The 19,656-nt window shown below is 44.0% G+C and overlaps 1 protein-coding gene across 1 annotated transcript in view; it reads right to left on the reverse strand.

Moving 5' to 3' along the window:
- Positions 1-1,285: 1,285 nt before the first annotated feature.
- The window catches only part of hnf4a (hepatocyte nuclear factor 4, alpha), an 83,759-nt gene continuing 65,388 nt past the window's right edge, over positions 1,286-19,656 (reverse strand). Inside the window, exons 8-10 of the mRNA XM_086005361.1 lie at positions 16,560-16,796; positions 6,753-6,875; positions 1,286-6,089 (exon numbers count right to left, since the gene is read on the reverse strand). Of these exons, the coding sequence (XP_085861487.1) occupies positions 5,947-6,089; positions 6,753-6,875; positions 16,560-16,796 (503 nt within the window). The 3' untranslated portion in view covers positions 1,286-5,946. The remainder of the gene's footprint in view (positions 6,090-6,752; positions 6,876-16,559; positions 16,797-19,656) is intronic.

Consider the following 19,656-nt stretch of genomic DNA (forward strand, 5'->3'; position numbering starts at 1 on the left):
TGCCTCCTTCCTAGTTGGGCCAAGAACATATTAGTCAAGAAAATTCTCCTGAACACATTCCCAGAAATTCCTCCCCTCCTTTCCCTTTATCCTAGCATTATCCCAATCGATATTTGGGTAATTAAAGTCCCCCAATATCACCACTCTATAGCTCTTGCATATCTCTGCGATTTCCCTGCAGATTTGCTCCTCTACCTCCCTCTCACTATTTGGAGACCTATAGAATACCCCAATAGCGTGATCATACCCTTTTTGCTCCTCACCTCTAACCAAATGGTTTCTGTCCTTGTCTCCTCAAGAACATCCACCATTTCCAACACTACAATGTCTTCCTTAATCAGGACACTTACTGCCACCCACCTCCCTTTTTTCCTTCCCTATTTTTTCTGAACACCTTGTACCCTTGAATATTAAGTGCCCAGTCCTCACCGTTTTTAAGCCACGTTTCCGTTATTGCCACAACATCATATTGCCACATGACTAATTGCGCTTGTTGCTCACCAACCTTATTCACCACACTTTGTGCGATAACGTACATGCATTCTAAACCCATTTTTGAATTTTTTGTAGTCTTTCTTAGTCTGCTCCTATCTAATATGGTACTACTTCCGTCTCTAGTACTACTTTCTTCTATAGTACTATCCCACACACTCACTCTTTTATGCACCTTATTCCTTTTTTCTACTTCTATATGCTGGTGCCCATCCCCCTGCCAAGCTAGTTTAAACTCTCCCCAACAGCAATGCCTCAGGAATCTAAAGCCCTCCCTCCTGCATCATCTCTCCAGCCACGCATTCATCTGTTCTATCCTCCTATTCCTGTACTCACTAGCACGTGGCACCGGGAGTAATCCGGAGATTACTACCTTTGAGGTCCTGCTTTTTAATCTCCCTCCTAGCTCCCTAAACTCTGCCTGCAGGACCTCATCCCTCTTTCTGCCTATGTCGGTACCAATATGGACAACGACCTCTGGCTGTTCACCCTCCCCCCTCAGAGTGTCCTGCAGCTGCTCAGTGATATCCTTGACCCTGGCACCAGGGAGGCAACATACCATCTTGGAGTCACGTCTATGACTGTGGAAACGCCTGTCTGCTCCCCTAACTATCGAATCCCCTACCACTATTGCTGTTCCACTCTTTTTCCTCCCCCCCCCTGTGCAGCTGAGCCACCCGTGGTGCCGTGGACTTGTCCTGCCTTGTATTTCCATCATTTTCTATATTTAATTTAGTGCAATTGCTAAACTGTGTTTTAAGGCAAATGGTACAAATAGTCAGAAACAGCGAAAAACATAGAAAAGACCTTATTTATTATTTCTGTTTTTACATGGGTTAAAGAAATGGCAACAATACATTAATAATTACAGTATTCAACAATGAGGCAGTATTCATCAGAGACTTACAGGCACTGCTTTCATTTGCAATGAAATATCAATAAAGAAATACCTTACACACAGTGAAAACTGCAAGGACTAAAATGTAAAATGTACGATTGTGCTAAAGAACTATCTTATTGTCATAATTGTCATTAATCAGCGACATGATTTATAAAAATAATGACATAGTTTCATGAAAAATTACATCCATATTACAATAAATTAATTAGAACTATTGTCTTTATTCATTATATGTACAAATAAATGCTACCTGGCTGCAGGCAGCTGAAGAACTATTTTCTTTTTAACTTTCTCATTTTAGAGCTTCTGGCAGTTGTGGGCACTAGAACCACACCCAGATGCTGTAAGCACTAAAATAGTTCAATATATGAAGTGCAAAATCTGTAGTTACAAATCTATTAATGGTTTAGCATAGGCACTTTTGCTACAAGCAGATAAAGACCAAACTGTATGTCAATGTGTGATTTGTCACTATATTTGGTGGGACATTAACCCCTTGACAACTGAGCTGTGGTTTGTAAAACATGCATATCATTGTCATCAGAGAAAATGGCTTAAAAGCAACATTTTACCAAATTTAAAATACAGAAACACATCAGAAGACAAAGAATGCTGTATTTTGTAAATAAACATACATATTCAAACCTTATATTTTTGCTGTGGTTCAGAGGAACTGCTGCCAACCAGAAAGATTATTTGGAGATTTGAGAAATCCACCTGCACCTGAGATAACTTAAACTGGCAGTAATTGTGTAGAAAATTATGCTTTCTGATTGGATAGTTTCGATTTAAATGTTAACCTTAGCATGAATTCTTCATCCTGATTGGCTGAACCGTCGTGTGTTAACTAACCGGCATTATCACGCAACAGTCTTCAGTGAGAGACTATTTCTCCTCAATGCACCAAAGCACAGTGAGTTAAAAGATTTCTCAAGATATTGTTGAGTGGCACATGATTATGCAAAGCCAGCTATTCTGTGAATATCAGCACAAATTATTTTTGGAGCAGAATACTGCTAGTGATTGTCACGGAGGAGTCAGTGTATAAAGCACCTGCCAGCTTTTGGGTCTGAGCCTCTATCAACCTTTTTCTTTGCTATGGTTTTAGAATAAAATGTCAGAGGCATGACAATGTAAATATTGATTGTAAATTTTCAGACTCTGATTACACAATTGACCTCAAGTGTGCAATATTGCCATTAGCTTCAGGACACTCCTGTAATCAATCAATATTTACAGAGTTAGCACTATGACTGTGCCTGTGCCGCACCAAGTATAAAATCAAGCCATTATCTTTTAGGTTGTTCAGCTGTTATGGGGTGGAATAATGATATTTCACAGACTATGTGCTCAATCCACACTGGAGCATCAATGGGCAGCTTGCATTGCAGTGAGATTTCTTGAAAAACATTCAGTACAGTACTTGATGGATAAAATGAATTGGATTACTTCATAAACATTCAGCCTATACATTGTTTGAGATATAGGTCTTAAAGTAATGCAAGAATCAATATATTGTAACATGCTCAATCAAACACTCTATTCATTATTATATTATAAGTTGTGCCTTTTAAATATGCTCTTTACAATGCAATAAGGATTTTGCTACAGTGCTACAAGTCCCCAGTTTATTAACTAGGCCAAACATTACCCCAGAAGTAGTTTACATTAAGGGAGGTATTTCATGTGCATTGGAGATATTTTTTATACAAAGAAAGAAAAAAAGAATCACCTTGGTTTAAATAAAATGGCATGTAATAAATATGCTAGAACACAAATATTCTGTTTGCAGACTGTAAGGAATTAACAGCGCAATATAACTGTAATGGCATGTCAAAAATAATTTCTGCTGTCTAAGTTTCAGCAAGTAGAATGACAATATTTGGGCATATTTATAATTCTGGTAACTGATAAAGCAAAGAATTAAACAAAAGTTAAATTTTGGCCACATTTTCATTAGCTCATGATTAATATTTTGAAAGAAAAGTTTCTCACTTTAAAAAAAATGTAGATTACTGAAAGGAGCAAATCTGCTTACATTAAAAAAAACCTGAATTATCATTTCATCAGAGGGTCTCTCTTTTAAATAAAATATTCCTGAGATAGTGCTCCCTGAATTGAATGGGTTTTGTAGTCCTCTGAAGTCATGTTGGAGCAGATAGACAAGCACGGCAGTGCCACTCTATCACATAGAGTAATGCAGGGTAGCAGGAAAGATGAAAGGGACAAATATTCAGCTACTGTTTCCTCAAGCTGGTGTGGATCCAAAATGGCAAGCCTGGTGGAGGAGAGGCTATAACAAGATAGCTCTTTTCATGTTTTTCAAAAGGTGTATTATTGTCCTTGTTCAAAGACTTGCATTTATCATCGTTTGTAAATGGATGTGTGCATTAATGCAATTAGTGACATAATGATAGATATGTGATACCCACATATTACTAGTTTGCACTGCAGTACATAGTGTAGCTACAGCAACACAAACTTCCCCTGTGCTCTGAAACAGATTTTGGAACAGCCTGCCTCAGGAGGTAAGCCTGCCCAAAATACTGTTTACACTGTTTTTCCAGGGTTACTACGATTCTCTGCCAAAGCTATGGTGGATGAGTGGGAGAACCCCCACAGAAATTCACTCCAAAAGTACATAAAAAAGAAAAAAGACTTGCAGTTACATAGCGCCTTTCATGACTTCAGGACGTCCCAAACTGCTTTACAGTCAAAAACTATTTTGAAGAGTAGCCACTGTTGTAATGTAGGAGACATAGGTTGACGGTCCAGTAGTCCTGGCTCTATATGGAACATGTGTGATGTCTGTACCTCTCTACTACAAATGAGGTGATACATTGTGGTTGCTATGTGGGAGAGGCTGGTATTTGAAAACAGGACATGCTATCTTGGTGTAGGATCCACTTACGTGGCAGTTCAAGTAAGTACAGTTGGTATAAAAGAGATGCAAGGCTCCCATTTGACACACAAGGTATTGTACACATCCCTGTATCTGTTTGTACAGATGTGTACTGTACACTGAAGAACAACTGTAGTTTACTTTTAGACCTTTTTGATGGAATTACTAGATCAGCAAATGTTACCACTACTGTATTTGCAGCAATGAAAGATTCCTCTTCAAATCTTTTAAGTCCATCAAAAATTTTATATAGTAATGTGTATAAAATCTCTTATCTCTGATATATACAGCTACTCAAATTTTAACTATTGAAATGGTATAAAAGAGAATCTAAAAATATGGAACAGGAACATACACTAATAATAAATGAAGGGAAAGGAGAAAGGAACTGAATTTATAGAAAAATCCCAAATACTACAAAATCATAAATATTAGACTTGCTAAAAGTTCAGTAAAATAGGTGAGCTGGTTCTCCTTTGAAGATAAGAAGCAGTACTCAGAGTCAAAACATTGCAAATTCACCCTGAGTTCATGTCAAAATCTAGTTCACATCTAGTTGCGCCATCTGACTACAAGCCAGATACTCAAAGTTTTAGATATGACAAGAACAGACACTTTATTTGTATAAGTTCACGAAAAACTAAAGGGTCAATTTTAACCCAGGACGCGTTCGGGGTGGATGCAATGTGGGGTGGAGGGAGGCCCCCATGGTGAGTTCAGCATGATACTCGGGCCATTTTAACAACCCGGACCTCATTCGAACACATTTCAGCACTGTCTCCTGCCCGAGACCGGCGGGAGTGAGGTCAGAGCCAGCGGCCGGGAGCAGAAATGGGGACGGGAGCTCGAGGACACCAGGGACCCAAGGGAATGAACCCTGGCCTGAAGTTAGTGTTGGGGGGAGGTTTCACAGGAGATACTGATGCTGGGAAGGAGAAGTAAGGCCGGTAGGGGAAGGCACAAGGACTACTTTTATGGCTTGGGGGCCAAAAAGGAATCCTCAGAAAAGTTCAATTTAAAAACTTACCCTGGCCACACCTCTGACTCCTGCCTGGCCCTACAGTTGGGTTTGGCTCCATGTGGCCCTCTTGAATTTTTAAGTTAAATTGGTGTTGTGATGCCGATGACATTATCGGGTCGTGACCTTTGAATGTAAAGTAGGCCCCTGCCTGCCTTTGGCGGGCTGCTTTTCAGTGCCTGTTCTCAGGCGAGTTAAGATGTGGGCAGGGAGTATCCAGAATTTGCTGTGACCCCTCCGCCATCTTAAACTCCACCATCATAACCCCCTGCCCATCCCCTACCTGTCGAGCAGGCAGAGTTAAAACCAACCCTTAAGATGCAGAAAATGATTGCTGTTATATTTACTAAATCCCACTCATTATTAAACGAATTGAACCAACTTTTCCACACTGAACAGCAGTCTCTTGGATACTTATGGATACAGTATTACTATGACAGTCAGTTAAACACATATCTTAACATTAACCTTTTGCTTAGCTTTGGATTCATCTGTGTCATCTATTAAAATGGAACATTATTCTTCTTTTTGAAACAGTGTTCTCATAATGTAGTCCTCTGGGTGTGGAAAATCTATTAGTTATTTATTTATTACGTTTGCTCTTAGATGCTTCCCGTATGTGTGGGTACGATGTTAAATAGCCTCTTGTTTTGGAATGGTTTGTTGAGGAACGGATGTTGGTGGTTTTGATACTGTAACTACAGAGCCTGCTACCAGTTTGTATGGCTCTGATGCAGAACCCCCAGGCGGAGAAGGTAATGGAGTTTCAGGCGTGGCTGTGTTTTATATATATAATAAAGGAAACAAAAAAAAATTGTTAATTCTTCAAAAAAAAAACAAGCAGTAAAAGGAACATACTGAAAACATTTGAATTCACCGTAATTATAAAGAATACAATACTATGAACCCTGTTAAACACATCGGAGCTGAAAATCAGTGACCCCTTATGGCACACTCCCACTGTACCTCCAGTGCAAGTGTGCAGGAAGGGCCTGAAATTAGGCCTCTATACCTCTTACCACGCCAGCAAGGTAAGAGTCCTATGCCAAGAGTCCCATGGTCTCAGCCTAGCTGCAGATCAGGGCATAATTTGTGGTATAGTGGCAATTAGTCTTAGCTGGGCTATTGTTAGAAGTGTTAGGCAGAGGTTGGGTGCTTTTCATCATTGTGAGAGAGAACAATTAGAAGTCTGATCAATCTAGGCTGCTCCGATGCATCTTGTAGTGGTTACTTATAGAGCAATATTAACAGAGGCATAGGCGCAAGTTGTCAATCTACCCTTTCTGTTGGAAAATGGTTTATGACAAATCCAAAACAAAGTAGACAAAATCTGACATTAAAACATACAATGAAAGTTCTTGTACTGTATGAAAGAAAAGCTACTCTACAGTGACATCAGCAGTAACTTCAGCTTTTGGTTGACATTACGTAATACTTACAGATCTGCCCATTGTGTACTGGAGCAGGCATTGTGCTGGCCACTATCACATTACTTGCCAGATGCTCCTGGACCAGATGAGGATGTAGTGAATGGTGTGTATGTGGCGTCTCATTTGCAGTACCTGAAACACAAAGGATACTTGAGAATCTGAAACAAGAGGCTAAGAAGGTAAACTTCTGTTAGACTTCTCCCGATTATCTGTAGGATTTCAATGAAAGAGCTGCAGAAATTCTGGAAAAATGGCATAAACGGTGTTTACGCTGGTTTTCTGGGAATGTGATGGTTCTTCCGCTGACGTTATGGTGCGTGATCAGGAGTGGAAATTCATCCCCTTGGGTTCTATTGTTGTATTAAATACTGAACTGGAAGACATCAGCTACATAATTGTGTCTGTATTGGAGAAAAAAAGCTTAAAGTGGAAATACAATAAAGGGGGAAATACTCAGCAGGTCAGGCAGCATCTGTGAAGAGAGAAACAGAGTTAACGTTTCAGGTCTGTGATGAAATATGCCGTTCATCAGGCACTGTATTCTCTGTGTTCTCAGGCACTGTATTCTCTGTGTTTAGTTTAGTTTCAGTTTCATTTCCTCACCTGTACTGTATTGTGTGTAGGGCTCCGCCCATACCTGGCCACTACTTAAGCAGGCTGCACTGTCTCACAGGCAGTGCAGCAGATCTTTGGATGGGAGACACTTCTCCACTGTGTATTACTTTCTGAGTTAATAAAAGCCTTGCTTTGCTCCGTTAACGTTGGGTCTCGGATTCATTGAGGCACATCAAGGTCAATGACCTTTCATCAGAACTGGAAAAAAGCAGGAAATGGAACAGATTTTTAAGCAAGTGTAGCGGCGGGGAAATGGGGGAGGGGATGAAAGAACAAAAGGGAAGGGGTGTGATAGGCTGGAAGGCAGGAGAGATTAAGAGATATTCAAGGCAAAAGGGGATGGTAATGGGACAGGTTAAGAAACAAAGGATGGCTCTAGATGAAGTGTAAATTGTGCTAGCAGAATAGAAGACAGCTGCCCCGTGGGAGAGAAGAACAGAACAAAAGCATGGCTGATCATCCAAATTCAGTACCCTGTCCCTGCTTTCTCCCCATATCCCTTGATCCCCTTAGCCTTAAGAAATATATCTAACTCCTTCTTGAATATATTTAATGAATTGGCCTCAACTGTCTTCTGTGGTAGAGAATTCCACAGGTTCACCACTCTCTGGGTGAAGAAATTCCTCCTCATCTCAGTCCTAAATGGCTTAGCCCTTATCCTTAGACTGTGACCCCTGGTTCTGGACTCCCCCACCATCAGGAACAGCCTTCCTGCATCTAGTCTGTCTAGTCCTGTTAGAATTTTATAAGTTTCAATGAGATCCCCTCTCATTCTTCTAAACTCTAGCGAATATAAGCCCAATCGACCCAATCTCTCTTCATACGTCATTCCTGCCATCCCAGGTATCAGTAAGAAGCAGAGCAACCTCAGGTCATCCTGGTGGGGGATGGAGGTGTAGAGGGATTGTACGTCCATAGTGAAAAGGAGGCGGTTGGGGCCAGGAAACTGGAAACTGTTAAAGTGGCGGAGGGCGTTGGAAGAGTCGCAGATGTAGGTGGGAAGGGACTGGACAAGGGGAGAAAAAATAGAGTTGAGATAGGAAGAGATAAGTTCCGTGGGGCAAGAACAAGCTGAAACGATGGGTCTACCAGGGCAGTCCTGTTTGTGGATCTTGGGAAGGAGGTAGAAGCGAGCTGTGCGGGGTTGGGGAACTGGTAGACCCATCGTTTCAGCCTGTTTTTGCCCCATGGAACTTATGTCTTCCTATCTCGATTCTATTTTTTCTCCCCTTGTCCAGTCTCTTCCCACCTACATCCGCGACTCTTCCGATGCCCTCCACCACTTTAACAATTTCCAGTTTCCTGGCCCCAACCGCCTCCTTTTCACTATGGACGTACAATCCCTCTACATCTCCATCCCCCACCAAGATGACCTGAGGTCGCTCCGCTTCTTCCTTGAACAGAGGCCCAACCAGTCCCCATCCACCACCACCCTCTTCCGCCTGGCTGAATTTGTTCTCACATTGAACAACTTCTCCTTTGACTCCACTCACTTCCTCCAAATCAAAGGTGTGGCTATGGGAACCCACATGGGTCCTAGCTATGCCTGCCTTTTTGTGGGATATGTGGAACACTCTTTGTTCTAGTCCTACATGTTGTGTCGGTACCTTTCTACCTAGACACAATTTAGGACTCAGAACTCAGAGATTCAAACATGAAGTGCTTTATTGGAAGGAAAGGAAGTTCTGGCAAGTTCCGAACAAAGAGAGCTAAACTTAACCGAGAGAATACCCAACCATTTATCTCCTGTGACAGCGCCACCACAGGTGGGAGGAGAACACACCATAGAACACACAATACATAACATTTCCTCCCCTCTTAAATGGAAGGTCCACGTTATTCCTCAATAGGTAAGTTACTTTCAATACACTCAACTAACCTAGGGTAGAGGTAGACTGCCTCAAACCCTGACTTTACCCTGGGGTTTATTCTGCCCCAGTCTTGTGGGTAAGTCACTAAGCCTACAGATCCAAGCGTCTTGGAGGCCGCCGCTCTCTGACAGGATACCGGCGGTCATCGCTGGCTTCCACAGCAGTAGGCATTGACACAGGCCTAGATAGAGAAGGTGCCTGTGTCAGTTGAAAGTCAGGAGTTTTCACAGGTGGAACAGTCTCTTTGACTTCCTGTGTTGGAGAAGAGCACTGTGGCAAAGGATGCTGGTTTGCGGTATCATTCGGAAACAGTTCAGGCCAACCAGCCATTGGAGCCTCTGTGGCTGTCTCTGCTCCTAGCAACAGTTGATCTGTGTGTCTTCTCCAGACGACGTCCTCAGCAGTCTCAACCGTGTAAGACACAGGGCCCGTCTACGCGATCACCGTAGCAGGAACCCATTTCGGTCCAGTGTTGTAGTTTCGAGCTAGGACGTGCTCTCCCGGATGAAACCGTCTCTCCTTGGCTCTTTTCTCTCTCTTTTCAACTTGAGCTTGTTGTTGACGATGGACAACCTGCTCTGCCCTTGGAGGTTTGAGTGAGTCAAAACTTGTCCGCAACTGCCTCTTCATCATGAGCGAAGCGGGGGAAGTTTTGGTTGTGGCATGTGGCTCGTTCCTGTAGGACAACAGGAAGCTGTTCAGACGTTGGTGGATTGAGCCCTGACCTTGCGATGCCTTCAAGGCGTGCTTCAAAGTTTGCACGAACCTTTCTGCCTGGCCATTAGTAGAGGGATGATAGGGTGCAGACCTGATGTGTTGGACACCATTCACATGCAGGAAGGTTGCAAACTCCTGTGATACAAATTGTGGACCATTGTCACTTACGAGTTGTTCCGGTGAGCCATAACGGCTGAACATCTCACCAAGTTTCTCAATTGTTTTCTCTGCCGTGGTAGACCTCATCACAGCGACCTCCGGCCACTAGCTACGAGCGTCCACAACCACCATAAACATCTTCCCTTCGAAAGGACCGGCGAAGTCCACATGTACTCGCTGCCACACTTCTGCAGGCCAATCCCAGGGGTGTAGGGTTGCCAGCTGTGGAACATTCCGGACCCTTTGACATGGGGAACATGTTTTGGCTTTCTCCTCAATATTCCCATCGAGACCTGGCCACCAGAAGTAGCTTCTTGCCATTTCATTCATCCGAACCATCCCACTGTGGCCTGTATGAAGTTGTTGCAGTATAGGTTCCCTCAGAGGTGGCGGAATGATGACACGGCGTCCCCAAAGAAGACAACCTGCCTGGACGGAGAGCTCATTTCTTTTTGAAACGTAAGGTTTCAAACTAGGAGAATCTCCTATCGCTCTCCCTCGAATGACATCGTCCATTACCTCAGACAGGACTGGATCGTTGCGGGTGTACCTTCGCACCTGAACTGCAGTGACAGGTGCTCCCTCCACTTGTCTAAAGTAGAAGATGTCTATCTGACGAGGCTCTGGGGGAGTAACAGGCAAGGGTAGCCTCGAGAGACCGTCTGTGTTGCCGTGCAAGTCTGATTTGCGATATTTGATGTCGTATGTGTGTCCTGACAACAGTAAAGCCCACCTTTGCATCCTGCTTGCAGCGAGAGACGGAATTCCGGTGTGGGGCCCGAAGATTGAAGTCAATGGACGGTAGTCTGTCAGGAGTGTGAACCTTCTCCCAAACAGGTACTGATGAAATTTTCGAATTCCAAAAACGATTCCCAAGGCCTCGCGCTCGATCTGCGCATAGTTACTCTCGGCCTTGTTCAAGGTGCGTGATGCGAAGGCGATAGGTTTCTCTTCACCCGAAGGCATGATGTGGGATATGACTGCTCCCACACCATATGGTGATGCATCACATGCTAGCTGCACAGGTAGCTTTGGGTCGAAGTGTGTCAGGACCTCCGAATTCAGCAATGCTTTCTTTGCTTGGGCAAAAGCTTCGTTGCACAGTTCAGTCCATTTCCATGTTTTGCCTTGACATAGCAACTGATGTAACGGCTTCAGCAATGTTGCTAAGTCTGGAATAAACTTCCCATAGTAGTTAAGTAGCCCCAGAAATGAACGTAACTGGCTCACATTCTGGGGTGCTGGGGCCTCCACGATCGCCTTGACCTTTGGCGGCGCCTTATGCAGGCCAGTAGCGTCAATCACATGCCCCAGGTACTCAACTGAAGACTGAAAGAATTCACATTTGTCTTTACGAATTCTGAGTCCGTACTCTTTCAGTCGTTGTAGTGTCGCATCCAAGTTCAGAAGATGATCCTCCTCATTTGTCCCAGTGACAAGGATGTCGTCCAGGTAGCACTGGACTCCTGGCAGTCCACTCAAAATCTGATCCATTGCCCTTTGGAATAGAGCAGGGGCCGACGTAATTCCAAACTGGAGGCGGCAGTACCTGTATAGCCCCTTGTGTGTCACAATTGTCAGCAGCTCCTTTGATTTGTCATCGACATGCATTTGTAGATAAGCCTGGCATAAGTCTATTTTGCTGAACTTTTGCCCTCCGGCCAGGCCCGTAAAAAGATCATCAATGAGGGGAAGAGGGTACTGTTCCACAGACAGCACTGGGTTAATAGTCACTTTAAAATCCCCGCAGATTCGAACAGATCCATCCTTTTTCAGGACAGGAACAATGGGTGTGGCCCATTTGCTCACGCTCACAGGCTCCAGGACTCCATTCTCGACTAAGGCCTCCAAGTTAGCCTCAACTTTTGGCCTAATTGCATAGGGTACAGGTCGGGCTTTGTGAAACTTCGGCTTGCTGTCAGGTTTAATGTCCAGTCTCACGCTGATCTTTTTCATGCTCCCAAGTTCCCCATTGAAGAGTTCTGCATGTTTGTTTAACACTGCAGTCAGACCTGACTCCCCTTTTGACATCATGCGGACTGCAGGCCAGTCCAGCGTGATTTTCTCTAGCCACGCACGTCCCAGTAGCGATGGGTAATTTCCCTTTACCACATATAGTGGCAGTTTTGCAGTCTCTCCGTTCAATTTAACTGTCACCTCAATGACGCCTCTCATGGCCACAGGTTCGCCGGTATACGTCTTTAGCACAATGTTTGTCGGCTGAAGGGTAAGATGCTTTAGCATTTTGTTGTAGACAGTGTCTGAAACAAGGGACACAGCCGCGCCTGTGTCCACCTCCATCCGCACTGATTGTCCCTCCACCAGTGGTGACACCCAGTAGCCATTTGAACCGCCTGCAGCCGTCAGTATATGCACCTCTTCCTCCTCAGAGGTGTTGCTCCCCTCTGTTTTGCTTGTTCCATCATACTGCACTGAATGAATACTCTTTTTCCTCTCTTGTCCAAATACAGACATTTTGCTTCCATGCTTCCCAGCTCTGTCTGTTCTTTTTTTTACCTCTACAGGCGCATTCAATGTGACCCTTTTTGCCACAATTTTGGCATTCCAGCTCCGTACACCAGCAGTCATTAGCGTGATGGCCCGTTTTCCCACAACGGTAACATGTGCCGTTCCGCGCACCTTTAGGCTCAGACGACACCTTGTGAACTCTCCCTGTTGAACTCAACTGGTAAGCCTCCTTTTCCGCCATCTCCATGGAGACACTAACTTCAATGGCCTTTTCAAGAGTAAGGTTGTCCTCAGTAAGAAGGCGCTTCAGTGTGGCTGCATTTTGCAGACCACACACAAGTCTGTCTCTAATGGTGTCATTCAGCACCTCCTTGAACTGGCAGTGTTCCGACAACCTTTTTAAAGCAGCAATAAACATCGTCACTGATTCCCCCTCCTCTTGATTCCGTTTGTGAAATCTAAATCTCTCAGCAATAACCAGAGGTTTTGGTGAAAAATGTGCTCCAAGAATTTCCACTAGTTGCTTATATGTTTTAGTTCCTGGCTTATCTGGCTGCACGAGGCTGCGAAGTAAATTGAAAGTCTTCGGCCCGATTACACTCAAAAAGGTAGGCACGACCTTTTCATTTGCCACCGCATTCGCCAATACAAAATAGTCAAGACGTTCCATATATGCGCTCCATTGCTCCACATTTTCATCAAAATCACCGATGTTTCCTAATATAGTAGCCATCTCACGTTTCAAATTAAATTTTCTGTTTACTCACTGCACCCGTAACGTACGCAGATTCATCCGCTCCTCGTTGCCACTTGTTGTGTCGGTACTTTTCTACCTAGACACAATTTAGGACTCAGAACTCAGAGATTCAAACATGAAGTGCTTTATTGGAAGGAAAGGAAGTTCTGGCAAGTTCCGAACAAAGAGAGCTAAACTTAACCGAGAGAACACCCAACCATTTATCTCCTGTGACAGCGCCACCACAGGTGGGAGGAGAACACACCATAGAACACACAATACATAACACTACACAGGTCCCCTCCCTCACCTCTTTTTCTGGTACATTGATGACTGTATCGGTGCCATTTCCTGCTCTCGCCTTGAACTAGATAATTTCATTCACTTTGTTTCCAATTTCCAACCTTCCCTCACCTTCACATAATCCATCTCCGACTCTTTCCTTCCCTTCCTCGACTTCTCCGTCTCCATCTCTGGGGAGAGGTTATTGACCAACATTCATTACAAGCCCACTGACTCCCACAGCTACCTGGACTACACTTCCTCCCACCCCGCCTCCTGTAAGGACTCTATTCCATTCTCCCAGTTTCTCCATCTCTGCTGCATCTGCTCTGACGATGCCACCTTCCATACCAGTGCTTCCGACATGTCTTCCTTTTTCCTCAACCGAGGATTCCTCTTTACAGTGGTTGACACGGCCCTTAACCATGTCCGTTCTATCTCCTGCACTTCTGCCCTCACCTCTGCCCCTCCCTCCCGGAACCACGATAGAGTTCCCCTTGTCCTCACCTTTCACCCCACCAGCCTCCACATTCAACGTATCATTTCTGCCACCTCCAGCGTGATCCCACCACCAAATGCATCTTCCCCTCACCTCCCCTTTCAGCATTCTGTAGGGACCGCTCCCTCCGCGACACCCTAGTCCACTCCTCTATCACCCCCAACACCCCTTCCCCTTCGCCCGGCACCTTCCCGTGCAAGCGCAGGAGATGCAACACATGCCCTTATACCTCCCCACTTCCCACTGTCCAGGGCCCCAAGTGAAAAGTGCGATTTACTTGTACTTGTTGCAATTTAGTATACTGTATTCGCTGCTCATGATGTGGTCTCCTCTACACTGGGGAGACCAAACGCAGATTGGGTGACCGCTTTGTGGAACACCTCCGTTCAGTCCGTAAGGGGGACCCCGAGCTTCCGGTCGCCTGTCATTTCAATTCACCGCTCCACTCCTACTCAGACCTCACCGTCCTCAGCTTCTTGCATTGTTCCATGGAAGCTCAGCATAAGCTCGAGGAACAGCACCTTATCTTTCAGTTAGGCACTTTACAGCCTTCTGGACTCAACATAGAATTCAACTATTTCAGATCATAACATATATATATTTTATCCACATTTTTGTTCTGTTCTTCTCTCCCACAGGGCAGCTGTCTTCCATTCTGCCAGCGCAATTTACACTTCATCTAGAGCCATCCTTTGTTTCTTAACCTGTCCCATTACCATCCCCTTTTGCCTTGAATATCTCTTAATGTCTCTCAATGTCTCTTAATCTCTCCTGCCTTCCAGCCTATCACAGGCCTTCCCTTTTGTTCTTTCATCCCCTCCCCCATTTCCCAGCCACGACACTTGCTTAAAAATCTGTTCCATTTCCTGCTTTTTTTCCAGTTCTGACAAAAGGTCATCGACCTGAAACGTTAACTCTGTTTCTCTCTTCACAGATGCTGCCTGACCTGCTGAGTATTTCCAGCATTTTCTGTTTTTATTTCAGATTTCCAGCATCTGCAGTATTTTCTTTTTGTAATACAATAAAGGGTCCTTGTGACAGTTTAGGATCTGCCATAAATATTCACTCCGGTACAGCAATGCTAATCACCCCTGTTTGTTGCCTGAGGCTCTTAAGTTTAGGGGGGATACCTGTACTGCCCAATATCTAACTGTATTATATCATAATCCAGAGGTATAACTGTGGGACCCCCATGTGATCTGAACTGGATATTGTGTCTTTCACATGTGCCCTTATGAACACTTCTCCAATTAACTTTTTAAGGTGGACCACAAATCACTTGGTAAGATGAGAGCAGATATGAATCATTTAGCTGCTTTATTTCATAGACGGCAAGTGAATATATAGAGTAACAGTCAATGAAAATTCCATTTATTTAGCTCAATCTCACTTCTCTCCTCAAAAAAACAGGGAAATAATAATAAATCATGGGCTTTGTCCCCATCGTGATCTGACATTTGTTTTTAGCATTACCTTTCTTTCAGATTACTTTGAATTGCAAAAACTGACCTGCATTTTTTAGCTTCCAGTTTCAGGCCAATTGTTGTGCCACACAGATCTCTGTTCAAAATCTGACTGCACCTTGTGTCCCTTTGTTCCTTTTTTTCTGTTAATTCTGGCTCAGGAAGACATCTTTCCTGTGCAGGGATTTGCCAGAAGGTTTGTTAACCAAACAAACTACCGCCTTTCCCAGGAGTAGATGCTCTATGCTGGGCACACATGAATAGAATTGTCCTTAGGTGCTTTTGTGGGAATCAACCATTGGAAACGGTGTTTAAAAAAATAATTTGTAATATAACACTGTTCAGAAATGGTTGCAATTTTATGTTTTCACATTTGTTTGTCTCTTTAATTTTAAACATTATTTTAAAACTTTACAGCATGCACTGAATTCCACAGATTGAGAACAGGATCTGAAACAGCCTAGTGATGCTAACAGGTCTATGCTATTGCTAAGCTTCAGTTATCGAAGTAATGCTCTCACACTGGCCATGGATAATTTAATAATATAATGAAAGTTCCTGCTACTGCACTACGTTACACTCCAAGTATATTAGAAGCTGCACAGGCTACAGAGCACCTCTGAACTAGTATAAAATTTAGCATGGTATAAAATTTAGGAAAGCCTTTCATTGTTGGGAACAAATTTGGTGAGTTGCTGGGTGGCTCACCATGACAGGATACGGCACTTTCAAATAGGAGAGGGGAGGGGCAATCAGACAAAAGTGTGATACTATAAGCAACCCTACTGCTATGCTAGCTGATAATGGGCTGGCACTGAAAGAGGGGACGGTGTGGTCTATGGCCTCCAGCTGAAGGAGGACCACGACAGTGAGCAGCCCCTGCTAAAACCATCATTTAAAGGGGTGTGTCAAATTCAGATCTTGTCCTTATCTTTATCATGGGTTTTATACCACACTGCACTGGGTCAATGTCAGTGAGAGATTTTGTTAAAAATTGTACCTCACCTCCCAGAAGCATTTCTTGAAGCAGGTTGTCAATTTTAGCCATTCCAAAGAGTTTGACGAACTGGATTTGCTCTATCATTTGCCATGTGATACTCTGTAGCGTGGGTAGCAGTAGAAGCAGCTCTCCAAATCGACCCCGAGAGTCATACTGTCTGTCATTAATATAGTCCTCCAAACTGACTTGTACCTGGAACCGCATGCGTTTGATTTTGGCTGGGTTACTGAGTCCTTTGGCATCTATGGATAGAAGTTAGTTTATCATTTTAAAGCTGCATTATCCCACACTATATCCTTGCCTTGAATTCACTAATAAAAAGGAGAGATAATTTTGATTTATAAACTTAATGCATCCTCCTCAATGTTGACATTTATTAAAATACATTTTATTTGTTTCAAGATAATTGCATTAGCACAATATGATTGAGTCTATTGTCTCTGTATTATGTGCTGTCTGTGGAACCTGGGTCAGACTGCATGTGGTTGGGAATGTATAAAGAATGCTAAAGTGAGGCACATCACTGCAGGCAAACAGTATGGCCTAGAAATTCAGTGGGCTGCGCCACCCGTTAGCGCCTTAAGAGGGAGCTAAGTGGGTCGGAAGCCACTGGCCATGCCTCCCGCGGGACACTAATAACGGCGCTAGCCGTTAGCGCTGCGCCGCTACCGATGACATCATCGGTGTGCGCAGCGCCCCGCTACCACCTCGATCACGAAATTTAGTTGCGCCCCCTGCTTTAACGCCGGTCGCTATTTGCGACCGGTTCAGGGGGGCCTACCTGCGGTGGTAGAGGCGCTGAGGTGTGGGGCGGCCGTTTTTTTTTGCTGGCCGCCTGCCAGCACCTCTCCGCGCCGCCGTCCCCGGCCTCCTGAGCCCCCCCCCCCGCGGAGTGCCGGCTATGTTCCAAGAGCCCGGCACTTCTCCTCGGTGTCGGGTTCTTTTGCCGGCATTCGCGATCTTCGATGGCGCTGCAGCAGGCCCCTCCCCTTTAAGAAGGGGAGGAAGGCCTGCAGTACTGCAGCGCGCCGTGCCGCAGTGTGTGGCCGCTGCAGCACGTTGCGCAGTGATATTGAGTTGCAGTGCCCCAAGAGGGATGTGGGGCGCCTCCAGTAGCGCCGTGCTTCCCTCTGGGGCGCGCAAAGTCAATTTCCGGCGGGCGGCCGCGACTACTTCCGGGGCGCTACTTTTAGCGCCCTGGCGAAGCTGACATTTCTAGGCCTATGAATCCCTACAAAGGTCAAAAACCATCTGTGATACCCACATATTACTAGTTTGCAGCTAGATTATATTTAATTTCCCTGACTGATGTTTTCCCATCAAGATCTTTAATCTAAAGTAAGTCGATATGCGTTTAGAACATAGACAAATATCACATTTGATTAAAAGCATATATTCTAAATTAAGTTAGAAACATAGAAACATAGAAAAATAGGAGCAGGAGTAGACCATTCAGCCCTTCGAGCCTGCTCCACCATTCAATATGATCATGGCTGATCCTTTATCTCAATACCATATTTCCACTCTCTCCCCATACCCCTTGATGCCCTTTGTGTCTAGAAATCTATCTATCTCCTTCAGAGTTCAGAAACTTTCTATTTTAATTTCTAAAAAATATATAATGAAGAACCTAAGGCTGGAAATTTCCTTGGAGTTGCTCCTTCTCCGCCACTGTAACTTGGCCGGTTTATACGCATAAACGGGGTTTCCACTGCACTTGTGGTGAAGTCACGGTGGCAGAGTGAGAGCAGATCTGAGGAAATTTCCAGCCTAAGTCTTGGTTTAGTTGGAGATTTGTGCTGAATTTTTGTGGCATTAGAGTGACGTGACTTATATCCCTGCAGACAGCAATGTTTTTTTTCTTCTCTTTTCTTCCCAGTTTTCTTGCCTGCCTTCTTCTCAAGGTCCTGAATCTATGCTGGGTTATGGTTCCATAGATGCCAGTCGCTCTCTGGTACCTCACTCAATGTTCATTATTCATGTATGAACCATACCATTGAGTGTTGCCAGGTTATTCAGCCATGGGCAGGTATCAAAGCCAAACCCGTGTCTCTCCTCATTGGAAGTCCACACAAGCCACTCCAGCAGAAGCCACTGGATAGTGATCAGGAACGTAATCTGACTGAGGGAAATTAGAGCGTCCCTACCACTGTCCCAACTGAGATCAACTAACCAGCAAAGTCCCGGGATGGAACTTGTAACTTTCCTGGTGTGTATGGCTCAGTTATTCACTGGATACACTTGCTGAACCATCTAGAAAGTTCAAGAAGTAAAGATTAAATGGAAATTGGAGAACTTGTCAACCCATGCTCCTCTAATGCACTTCCCAGCAGTCAGTTACACTGAGTTGGGAATGGTGGGTGGTCCAGATGGAAAGAGGGGAAAATAGTTTTAGAGCATTAAAGTTTTTCTAAAATTATCTTTTAAAGCAAAATATATTTGGTACTATTTGCAAGTGGCACATTGGCCATAAACACTGACTGAAAATGTTACATTAAACATGACTGTAACCATCTACTTGTGTGAAAAAGTCAGCTTCAGGATGCTATGGAAAATAATCATTGGTGCAAACATTCTTAGTTTTACAGTGATGAAGAACAGTTCTTTGATGTGTATAGCTTGGCATTCATGCTTCTATACTCAGCATTGTAAATACTGATCTGTTAATTGTTCAGCTATGAACTAGAATCTAGCCAATTTAAATACTTTGTCACATCTAATCTCTCCAAGCAGCCCAAAGGATTCCCATTATTTTAAATGTTAAACATTTGTTTGGATTCTTCTGTTGCATTATAATATATCTTATAATATGTGACATGTTTCCTGGGAAATTGTTTCACATATAAGAGCCTGTTATTGTTATATATCACATATATATATGTCATCAGGATCTCAGCCATTGTCCTGGTTATCCTTTCATCTGCCTCTTATAGTCAGTGCCGCCAACAAATAATAGGAAGAATGCTCAATAATTATTTAAAAAAAATAAATGATTGATTATGGCCTGAAAATCTGCAGCCGGTCTCTGACAGAATCCCGCTGTACCTTTGGCGGGAACAGCCACACACTCAGCTGAGATCCCAATATGCCATTTCCCAGCCA

Source organism: Somniosus microcephalus, chromosome 13 (assembly GCF_052327205.1).
Source record: "Somniosus microcephalus isolate GS21.2 chromosome 13, FLI_Smic_1.0, whole genome shotgun sequence".
Lineage (NCBI taxonomy): Eukaryota > Metazoa > Chordata > Chondrichthyes > Squaliformes > Somniosidae > Somniosus > Somniosus microcephalus.